This window comes from Mesocricetus auratus, unplaced genomic scaffold (assembly GCF_017639785.1).
Source record: "Mesocricetus auratus isolate SY011 unplaced genomic scaffold, BCM_Maur_2.0 Super-Scaffold_100011, whole genome shotgun sequence".
NCBI lineage: Eukaryota > Metazoa > Chordata > Mammalia > Rodentia > Cricetidae > Mesocricetus > Mesocricetus auratus.
In genome coordinates, this window is record NW_024429195.1 from 59452009 (window position 1) to 59464315 (window position 12307).

General features: G+C 36.3%; 1 protein-coding gene across 1 annotated transcript in view; it reads left to right on the forward strand.

The window, feature by feature from the left end:
• Positions 1-12307, forward strand: part of Nav3 (neuron navigator 3) — a 698200-nt gene that overhangs the window by 191583 nt on the left and 494310 nt on the right. The window contains exon 2 of the mRNA XM_013111900.3: positions 5710-6117. Coding sequence (XP_012967354.2) covers positions 6046-6117 — 72 coding nt within the window. The 5' untranslated portion in view covers positions 5710-6045. The remainder of the gene's footprint in view (positions 1-5709; positions 6118-12307) is intronic.

Here is a 12307-nt window from a genome sequence, read left to right on the forward strand (position 1 = left end):
GTCAGCTTTTTAAAAAATATTTTAAAAAATTGTATTTCTCTCATAATATACACGAATATATCCTAAATGTTATTATTTAGGATCACTGTTTTTAGATCACGAAATATATGGGTATTTTAAACTCAGTAAGAATACTACACTGTTTTTGCGAAATCATTGTATCTGTACATGGTTCTTATTATTCCACATATTTGTCAAGGGTTTGTCATTCCTTTGATTTAATTTGGCTGATGACGAGTTCTACTTCAAGTGGTTTTCCTTGGCATCGTTTTGTGATATGTTCACTGTTCAAGTATTTATTGGTATATCCGCATTTGTCCTCTTTTATTTTTTCCCTTTTATTAAAAGTATATTCTTTTGTCATACAATATATCCTGATTGCAATTTCCCCTCCTTCTAATCCTCAAAGTTCCTCCCTACAACCCCTCCCATCCAGATCCACTCCCTTTCTGTCTCTTACTAGAAAAGAGTTGGCCTCTAAGAGATAAAACCAAATATCACCAAATAAAATATAATAAGATGAAACAAAAACCGTCACTTCAAAGTTGGGCAAGACAAACCAGGGCAAGACAAACCAGCAGAAGGAAAAGGGCTCCAGAAAAGGCACAAGAATAAGAAACCCACTCAATCGCACATTCAGGAATCCTATAAAATCACTAAACTGAAATAAATTATATATACATGTATATTATATATAGAGAGAGGGGGGAGCTAATGCACAGTCATGTTGTTGGTCCTATTCTTGCTCTGTGAGTTCATGAGTTTTGCTCAGTTGATTTAGAGGGACATGTTTTCCTGGTATCCTCCATTCCCTTTGGTTCTTGAACTCCTCTTCTGTAGGGTTCCCTGCGCTGTGAGAGGAGGGAGATATCCCTTTTAGAGTTAGCTTGTGTCCCAAGGTCTCACTCTCTGAGTTATGTCTGGTTGTGTATCTCTTTATTTGTTCCCATCTGCTGCAGAAGGAGGCTTCTCTGATGATGACCTAGTAAGGTACTGATCTATGAGTATAGCAAAATGTCATTAGGAGTTATTTTATTGTTACATTTTTGTAGACCAGAAGTATTTGGCTTTATGCTAGGTTTCTTGGCTATCTAGTCTCTGGTTCTTGGTTACCCACACAGTATTGGGTATGGTTTCCATCTTGTGGAATGGATCTTAAGTCAAATCAGACATCAGTTGATTACTTCTACAAGCTTAGTGTTACCATTGCCCTAGGATATTTTGTAGTCAGGAAAGATTGTAGATGAAAGATTTGTCGTTGGGATGGTGTATACATTTCTCTTTTGTTAGCCTGCAGAGTACCTTTCCATACCAAAGACACTATAATGTAGGTCAGAAGATTCTGTATAGGTACCAAATAAACTTCTCCATATTCAGTGAGTTACCTGGGTGTTGTCCTGGGCAATGGGCCCCTGCTTTCAGTTTGCAGAGAGCAATCTGATATCTTGGTAACAGCCTGGGTTGTTTGGGGATTTTCAATGGGAACTCCTTGTCCAACAAATCAATTGGATGTAACCGAGGCCTGGTACTGGAAGCTTTGGTAACAAAAGATGGCCAGGTGGGGCTGTACTCTCCCATTACTAAAGACTTCTTAAAGATTGCCTTCGTATGTTTTAGGAAATTTCCATCACACTAGGTTTTCATATCATGACTGAAATGTCCATCAATTCCACCTGTATCTCCCTTCATTCTCTTCCTCAACACTATCTCACTTCCCCAGGCCTACCTGATCCCCTTAATATTCCTTAGTTGCTTATGGTTTTCTTTGTGATGCTGAGGCCTTATGGGTTTTACTTCATCCTCTTTAGCATGACTACTGAGGCTGTCGTTGTTAAATTTTTTAATCACAGTTTCATCTTATTAATTTTTTGTGGAATCTTTTCAGGATCATTTGATATTTTTAATGTTTCTGTAAACGTTGTCCTTTTAAAGTTTCCTTTTCTTAATGTTTGCTGATGTTAGAAGGAAACAGAAGGGATTTGTATATGGTACTTTGTATCCAGGAAATACTCTAAGCACATTCATCAATCTTAGTAATTTATCTTTGGGTTTGTTAACGTATTTATATACAGATGTTAAAACATTTGCAAATAAAATTTATTTATTCCTTTCTGCTGCTTGCCTGCCTTCCTTCATCTCCCACTCCCTCCTTCTTACTCTTCCATTTTCCTGCCTTGCCGTCTAACAAGGACTAAATCTCATGTTGAAGAGAATATACATTAAAAGGAAAATGTGAATTGTTCTCCATTAAACAAGCAGTTTTAAAAGTATTTAGTATGTGTGATGTCTCCTTTTGTGTGAAAATGCTATTTTAGATAAAGATCATGAAAATATCTCTATCTTCTCTGTTTTCCCAGAAATCTTCTTTGCTCATGAGTCAGTGTTTAATTTATCAATTTATATTCCTACTCCATTAGAAATGAGCATATCATTTTTCTTCTTTATTTCATTAATGTGGTGAATTACACTGATTCATTTAAAACCTTAAGCCAATCTTTCATTCTTGGGATAATATAAACTTAGATATCATTTATTATTAATATTTTATACATTGTTGGATTCTATTCACTTGTGTGTGTTTTACTATTTTTTGAATAAGTGACATTTGTTTGAAAATTTCTGGTAATAGTTGAAGTTTGAAGCAAGTATTTTTTTAATTTGTTTCACCAAAGTGTTTTCTTCAAGAGTCTGTTCACTTAGATAATTATGTCGCTTACATCTTTGGGAGCCATCAAACAATGAACCCAAGTTTAGTAAATTACCAATTCTATCAGTAGTATACTTCAAATTATACATCACTCATTTTTTACTTCCTCCAGTCAAGTCATAAGCCAGGTCAGGATGCTATTGTCTATTCTTGGATTGTTTTAATGGTGCTCATAATGAATTTTGGTTATAGGATTAGATTTTCCTCTCGTATTTTGTCCATATTAAGATTTAAAAGAAACTCCCCAAAAGTAAGCAAACCAAATCTCAGAAGCTGCCCAGAGGAAGGAGAGGGAAAAGAGGAACTCAGAAAGTCATGCACCATGAATTAGGCGGGGTTGGAGGTCAGGCAGGTGGAGAGAAGAGCTTTAGAGAAAGAGTGAGGCCCATAGTGTTATGCAAAACATGCTTAGAGAAGACAGAGAAGAGGAGTGATTCTCTGATTAATTCAGAAAGATGGGCAGGCTTGCTAAGCTCTGTAAGCCTCTGAACTAGGAAGGGGGGATTCTGGTAAGGAAGAGCACAGTATCTTACTAAGGGAGGCTGTCTCTGAGTGATGGTGCTCACAGATGCCAGAGGGATGCAATGGATGCTCAAGAGCTAGAGCTAGAGTGTAGATAGCAGCCGGTGTGTTCGCAGCTACAGTGCTACCATACTTCACAGCGATCTGAGGGTAAGGGCTAAGGATGAAAATAAAGACAGAGACAGCGGCTCATTCTTACAAGGAGAATGGCGTTCAATTTTTACAAGAGTGGAGCCTTATATACCAAAGGCAGATGTGGTGAAAAAACACCAAGGTCAGAAGCCTACCTTCCCAGGGCCCTCCAGCAAAGGGTGGGCCAAAAACAGGAATTAGCTTTTAGACAATAAAACTTGCATGCAGGCCTTACTAGGAGGAGGGGGCAAGAAGTGTTTTACTAAAAGCTCCTAGTAACAAGCAGTCAACAAAGCCCCATGGGGGAAGGGTGCAACACTAGAGGTGGTTGTGAGCCACCCAACAAGGATGCTGAAAGAGCAGCAAGTGCTCTTAATTGTTAACCCATCTCTCCAGCTTCTCCTCCTCCTCATTTAGCATTACTGAAGGCGAGTCTGCCTTCCCAGTCTTGGTCCTTAGGTAACTGAGCAGCCCAAATTCTCAGTGGTTGCTCATTCAGTTTCCTTCAGATTCTCAAATTGGCAGTGTTCTTGCTTTTGTCCAAGCCCTTGCCCTTATTTTTTTCTGTCCCAGAAACATTCATGTATATTGTGTATAATATAAAATACATCCATAGCAGAGTAGAAGAAATAAAGAATCAGCAAAGGTCAGCAGAAAGATTCAGAGAGGAAAAAATGCATAGGGGTTTCACAGAGCAATTAGCTGATTTCAAAATCATCTTCCTACTGTATCATTGTGGGCAGATTTTTTGCCCCCCCACTGGCTCCCAAATAGTGACACTAAGACTTATTATTAATTATGAAAGTTTGGCCAATAGCTTAAGCTTGTTTCTGACTAGCTGTTATAACTTAAATTAACCCATACTTTTATTAACCAATGTTCTACAGTGTAACTTTTACCTCTGCCCCACTTTGTGTGCCTGACTCGTTCCACATCTGGCTGGTTTCTCCTTCTTCCCAGTGTCCTCTCTGCCCTGAAGATTCTGCCTACCTGTTGGCTATTCAGCTTTTTATTAAACCAGTCCTAGTGACAAACCTTCACGGTGTACAAAAAGATTATTCCACAATATGCCATTTCTTTGATGTTTGGACGTGTGTGTGTTCTAGGTCTTGATGGTGAGTTCTCGAAATGAGCCAGGCATAACTGCCCTGTGTACTTGTAGACCAGTAAAAAATGAAACTTCATCCAAAGAAAGTGACCAAGGTGGTGAAGAGATTTTTGAATGTCCTAGGAGAGTTAATTGTTTAATGCTATGCAAGTACCAGGAAATATATGCATAAAGTGATAAAATAGATCAACTGTTGTCTGGGGTTGAGATGGAGCTTGTTGATAGACTAAAAAAAAAAAAACAGTTGGGGATGGTTAGGAAGTGTTCTGTGTTTAGCTTACTCTTAGTTTTACATGGATGGATTTGTTTCTCAAACTTATTAAAATGGGTGAATCTAAGCCAGGCGTTGGTGGCGCACGCCTTTAATCCAAGCACTTGGGAGGCAGAGGCAGGCGGATCTCTGTGAGTTCGAGAACAGCCTGGTCTACTGAGCCAGTTCCAGGACAGAGTCCAAAACAATACAGAGAAACCTTGTCTCAAAAAACAAAAACAAAAACAAAAAAAGGATGAATCCTATTAGATATGGGTTATACTTCAATTAAGTTGAGCTTTTAAAAATTAATGTTATCCAGTGATTTCATTATTTTAGCTGGGTTTGGAGGCCACTGAATTTTGTAATACTTTTAAAAATTAGTCAGAAACATGGTATGCATATAATGCATGATAGCATTATCCATATGTCTTCATGGTATGCTTCTGCACAAAGTTTGAAATAAAAATTGGCAATAATAAGTCTAGGACAGAGAATGGACTTTAAAGCAAAAGCAATCAGAGTTTGAATTTTGGCTCTTTCAGTAATTACTATAGTTGTAAAAAAATGCATTCATTTCTTCATCTTAAAGCAGAGGGATAACAAGCATCTTGTTGTTTCATTTTGAAGCTTAAATAAAATTGCCTTTGAAAAGTATGTGACACAGTGCTTGGTCATTTTGCAATCTTTTCTTCAGCTCTTATATATCACACGTAAATCTCTTGTTGATTTCTATTTCAGTGTGATATAGGTCACTAGTAATAATACTTTGTACTGGTTTAGTTATTTAATTAGTGTTACAGTTATCATATGAAAAAGAATTATGCTTTTAGCTACCATTATTCATGCTTTATTCAGTTGTTATACATTATATGGTAATATATAATAGCACATGTTATTTTCTAACTTGATAATTTCAGAAAAGAATTTATTTCATTAACTGTATGATACAAGGCACAGAGGATTGACTGTTGTTTTCTTTTCTCACAGGTATATAGGAACACTGTACTTTTGTCTTAAAATGGAGAACTTTGAAGAAAGGAAGAGGTAGCAGTTGGAGATGATGTTCCTGGATAAATAGTTCACTTAGGAGAAGTCAGCATTACAGAGCGATATGCTTGTTTGGAAGGTGTTGACACTTAATTGCAAACTCTCCTTTTTTCATTCAATCCATGGAGTTTTTCATTGTTCCTTGGAATAGATGAAGTTCAAAGCCAGCGTGTGATGGGACATGTGGCGTGCCAGTGTTTTCCTACTTGTCGCTTTTTGGATTAGTTTGCTGTCACTTTGAAGAGATTGCATTTTGTAAGGCAAGGACCTAATGTGATGGATTTATCTTCAGAAATGAGCAGACATGGGAAGAATCCGGTGAGTCACAAGCTGGAAGACCAAAAGAAGGTAAGAGATGTAAAAATTTCTTTGCTTCATTCACTTTTATGCACACACATCCATATTCCAATAGCTTGTCAAATATTACTGTCTTCAATGCTAATGAATTGGCATACTCTAGGCACATCATATGACCGGTTCTCATATATCAAGAGTAAAGCAACTTTGGTAGAGTAGGGTGAACTGAAGTTCTGCCATAGAGACTGCTTGCCTTCTTGCTCTGAGAAGGCATAGATGCATTTAAACTCCCATTTCTTATCCTTGGGCATGTCAACCTAGACCTTCTCACTTTTACAGCTGTCCTGGATGTTGAGACAAATAGGAGTTTATGTTTAACAATTTATGTGTTTTGTCAAAACAACTAATTGAAATACATCAAGAACGGGGTGTTGCTGACAGTTGTAGAAGAGTGAGTTTGGAGACCGTGGATTAAGAAGCTTGGAAACCTGAGGGATCACATTGAAATTCAATTGTTCTACCTTTTAAGAAACTTTTCCTTGCTTAGCTATTGCACTGTAGTGAGAACCACTTAAAGGGAACTTACAAGAAGGGTCAAGGTTAATGCTTGGGAGAGAAGGACCTGTTAATAATGAATATGTTACCTTATGGGATGTCTTCATTGACTCCTGTTAGGACAGGAAAGTATGTGGGGACCCAGTGACCAAGGCACATGAACAAGTATAGTGAGATAAATGAAATGGAGTTTTTAAATAGGTAAGAATCAAGGGGCTGTGATTAAGATTTGCTTTTGCCCACAGATGGGAGCATATGCAGAGAACCAATAGTCAAACATTTGGTAGAACTTGGGGAACCCTGTAGAAGAGGAGGGGGCAAGGTTTGTAGGAGTCTCAGGGGTCAAGGAAAAGAACATATCCAACATAATCAACTAGGCAGGGCTCATAAGAGCTCTAAATCAACAATCATACGGGTCTAACCTAGGTCCTTTGCATATATGTTATGGTTGTGTAGTTTGGTGTTCTTGTGGGACTCCTAACAGTGGGAGAAGGGGCTGTCTTTGACTCTGCTCTTGGGACCCCTTTCCTCCTACTGGATTACCTCATCCAGTCTTGATATGACTGTTTGTGCTGTGTCTTACTATAACTTGTTATGCTATGTTTGGTTGATATCCTTGGGAGGTCTGCTCTTTTCTGAAGGGAAACAGAGAAGGAGTGGTTCTGGAGGAGAGGGGATGGAGGCAGGATTGGGAAGAGTAGAGGCAGGGGAACTGCAGTGGGGATGTAGTACATGAGAGAATTTTAAAACAAGATCCACTTTACATGTGTCTTAGAAATGGAGTTTGTTTTCCACTCACTATGTATTTCCCTGAAGATTCCAGCTCTCTGTGTTCCAGAGTTAAGAGTCTACAAGAGGATATGTTGAGTCAATTGCTGGTTAATTTCTTCAGCTGTTTTGTTTACTGTTCCTAGGATAGAGTCACAGCCATGCCTGAGCCATGGAAAGAAGCATCCCTGGGTACCTCTTCTCTTGGGGGTGATGCCTATTATGAGTCATTCCTTGGGTATACTTGTAGGAAAGCAAATTTCAGAAAAAAGTAAGAACAATAAAGTTCAGGGTACCTATAGCCACTTGTCACTTCCTTGTGCATGTAAAATTTGCATTTCTTCAAGAGTGCCTTTCTAAGAATATTGTTAATTGTAACCAGTTTATATTGAAGAATAGAACTTTTTTCCCCATTGTCAATAAGCTACTAACTGAGAAGAGATGGTTGATTTCAGCCTAAGGCATGCTCTATAGATTTTTTTCTTTTTGTTTGTCTGCCTTCTTTTCATTGCATAGTGCCTAGGAGGACTTGTAGGCTAGTCAAGTACTCTACTCCCAAGCTACAAGCATCCCCAGGTCCCTGCAGAAAGGGAGTCGATTAATCATTTTTTCCTGTTTATAGTTTTTAAAATGTCTTTATCACTGGTATGACCATTTACCTACTGTTGTATAGGCAAAGAGCAGGGTTGGGAGGAATAAACACTTAACACTTAGTAAGAAAGGCCTAACTTCCTTAGACACCCTGGCTTAGTGACAGGAAACAAATACCTATGAGAAACAGAAAGCTGTTTGTTCATTTCCTGCATAAAACATTTTCTGATAACATAATAAAAGGGATTGCAAGCCAAAGAATGAAATGAATTCTTAGAGAGTTTTCCACATTGCTTTCATAGAAACTTTCAACAATGGTCTGTAAGCATGTGTAGATTCCCAGACCAATTCACAAAAGGCTCATAAAATATGTACTGATACTAATAGAGCTAAAACACACACAGAGTCATAGATCTGTGGGAAAATTAGAAATGCCAGATTTTTGTTTGTGGACTACATGGTTCCAAATGTTTATGCTATTTTTCTCAAGCCTTTTGGAGAGGAAGTGGAGGAGAGGGAACATTTTCAATGAGTAGGAGGAAGAATGGAAATAGGTTCTAATGACCCTTTGACTGCCCCATTGATTGGGTATTTCAAAGAAAGAATTGATATAAAAGTCCTACAAACAGGTTTGAAGGTCAAAAGATGGATGGATACTTAGACAGTCAGACAGACAAATACATGATACATAGATAACCGGAGAGACAATATATAAGATAGGTAGATAGAGAGATTGGACAGATAGATTCTGGAGTATTTACAATTCAAATTTGTTAAGTGTCAACTGTGTCAATGACACTTTAGTGAGCTTGCATTATAGTGGAAAATACAATGTATTATCATAAATCTTTGTAGACAAAGAACTGCCCTCAGATTTGCTGTTATATATTTTCTGGCAGAGATTATAAAATTGTGCTTTTAGTTAATTGAAGTGTTTGCAGTTCTTAATGATAAAACTAATTTCATAGGTACAGTGTTTCACACTGTTGAAATAAAATGTGCACATCCTAGCTGTTATCTCCTGCAGAGGTGACTGTATCACCGATACTTTTGCACATGTATCTTATTGTCATAGATGCTATAATGCATTAGATATCTAAAGTAATATACAAAAAATTAGTGTGATCATAGGCACGTATTCCATCCACTACACAGTTAATCTCTTGTTCAGTCTACAAACACCTCACCTTGTTTTAATTTTATTTTTTCTAATATATGGATTTATACTTTTGGTGCATCATTTCCGAGTGGAAACTGTTTTTTCTCTGAGTGTGTGAGTTTACAAGGCATCTGTGGAGGTGATATGATGAATGAGAGGAAAGAGAGTATTTATAGCCCCAACTGTGACTTCATAATATGCTGCTTCCTTGTAGTTTATTAATAGGCTGTCTTCTCACAAAGATTAAAATCTTCCCTTACTATGTTAGGTGTTTTTGTTCTCTAACAATAACTATTATTTCTTGATAGCACAGCCTTACTTTTAATTGGCACTCATATCCTTGTTCCTGGTTGTCATTTTTCCTATAATCTCATGTCCTGAATATTATAATCTTATTAAGCTAAACAAAATAATGAAAAATTAATTATGTTACTCAAGAGCATATAATCTCAAAAGTTTTAGAAAATGTGTGAGTGTGGGGTTTTCTTTTAAGTCATGTTTTCTGTGTTTGAGCTGAAGAAAACATAACCTGAAATTTAAAAGGTCTCACGAACACAAGTTTTATCAAAAGTACCCTTTATAATAGATAAAACAAAAGAGATCTTTTAGGAATTAAAGAGAGTAAGAAAGGAGGGAGGCATAACTGTGGTCAGAATATATTGTATGAGAGAAGAATAAATAATTAAATAAGTAAATAGAATTTTAGAGAAATTAAAGAACACATATCTAAGGATCATGCATCAACCTCGGTCAGTGTTAGACTGGTTAGAACTCAGTGGCCTTCTTAATTCAGATTTTTATCAGTAGAACTTACAGTTAATGCTGAAACATAGTCTGAATTTTGACCTTTAGCTTCTGGAATGTCCCAGATGGAAAAGTTACTAAGATATTTCACATCTCCCAAGTGCCCATGATGAGGATCTGTATCTTTAAATTTGTACCTTTTCAACTTTATTTGCATGTTGGTACTGGGGACTTTGGTAGATTGCTTTCCATTAATTTTTATTGCTCCATGGGATTGTTTCTGCATTACCCATATGACAATGAAAACCCAATAGGTACAAAATGTCACTGGCATATAATTAGTTGTGACCTTGAACTGAAAAGCTGATCTCAATAGATTTTACTGTCAATATAAATGCAGCAGTTTGCATTTCAGACAACCCTAGGACACTAGTTCATGGCTCCATGAATATTTTATGTGTTCAATGAAAGCATTTATCACTGTCATTGATTTACTAGATAGTATTAAAATGGTAGTATTTTACACATTTCAAATTATAGCAATGCATTGCAATACATGCTTGGTGACATGTTGAAGTTATTTTTGCTCAATTGCTTTAATCTGTAGGAGATTAAGACTATGTATACATACATATACACATATTCATACACTATACACACACATATATATACATGCATACAGAGGACATTTACATTTATGACATATTTAGGATTAACACTCAATCAGATTTTACTTCCACAAATAAAGTAATTTACATATGCTTTTGGTAAATAATTTTTAACCTCTGCTGTGAGAAATCTCAGGATAAGCCTCGGCTACACAATGTTTTTGTAAATGATAGCAATTTATCTCAAAAGTAGTGTCCTCTGAATACAGTTAGAGTGTTCAAAATGTGGAGACTATTGTAAAGTAAGATATTATTATATTAATAGCTGGACAGGAAAATGCTATTTTGTAGAAAAAGCCTACCACTTTAAGGGTAGCCCATATAGTACTTTGGACTTGAGATGAGGTTTAGGTAGGTGGTTAAATAAAGTAGCATTTGCAAATGGCACTGCTTGTCTCATGAGTGTCTGTTCACATAGAAAGAATTTGTACTTTTTCTTTCAATGGACCGAAAACAAAAATCTGGTCCAGAAAGAGATATCTGCCAATGGCTATGTTTAGTCATTTACATAATTCCACTAAAGCCAACCATGCTTGTCAATGCATTACATAAAAAATATTTTATCAATTTGTAGTCTAATTCACTTTTCCTATTTATATTTTGATGCACTACTTTGCAAATGTCTTAATTCATTCTTTTTCCTCCGCATAACAATAGTAAAATAATCCTTACATGAACATAAGAATTAAATAGGTATATTAGTTGGAATTATTCTTCAAGATGCTGTGAAGTGCTTGAAATTATTTGTGTTTGTAAGTGATTAAAATTTTGTCTTCTTGAGAGACTATATGAAGATAAGTCACAGAGAAGGCTTAGTGACAAACTCGCGTTTCCAGGTTCTAGACTTCCTGAAAGTGGTATTCATTAATCCCACCTGACATTTATTAGTCTGTGATTTGTATTAAAGGAACATTGATGGAGAATAAATTGTATGAAACCTAATTGAATCATTTAGAGACCATCCAAAGTGGAAATATGGATACTAATATGATTGCATTGCAATGAGTTTTTAACAGCATTGCTCATACCATTTTTAGCTAAGAGTTTTCATTTCTGAAACATATTCTACATTACAATAAATCTAGAATTCAGCTATTGCCCAGCCAGTTTACTTGGAGTTCTATAAGGATAAGTTAATGGGTACTCTTTATTTGATCAAAACTGATTCTAGAAACTGTATTCTTATTTCAGAACACAGGTGAACCTTTTAAAATTTAATTATTTTTTTTACCATCAACACTGAATCCTCAAATAGACTTGTATAGATTGTGTGGCTATTTATTTCCCTTTCATCACTGGCTATATACCCATTTTAGATGCCGATAGATTTTTCAAATGGAGAAAAGAAAGTGGTATACAAGCATACGCCATAGTTCTATCTTTTTGTTCTGTAGTATTCCATGTGTTTATCCTGATACTGGCTTTAAAATGCCAGGTAATATAATGATCCTTTATCTTTTATAGAAAACCAACATAACCAATATTGAGATGCCAATATGCATACTTTTACATATACATATTTACATACATGTAATATACATATTTTTCAGCACTGAAGGTACAATTATACCCGAGCAGGTATGAATATTGATTTTCATTATGATCTTGATGATAATAAAATGATAACTAATATACAAGTTTTAGTATATTTCAGATTGATTTTTCTTGTAATTATGTGCCATGTGTGTCTCTGTGTGGGTATGCTCATCTGAGTGTGGGTGTCAGCAGAGGTCAGGAGATGGATGTCAGAACCCTT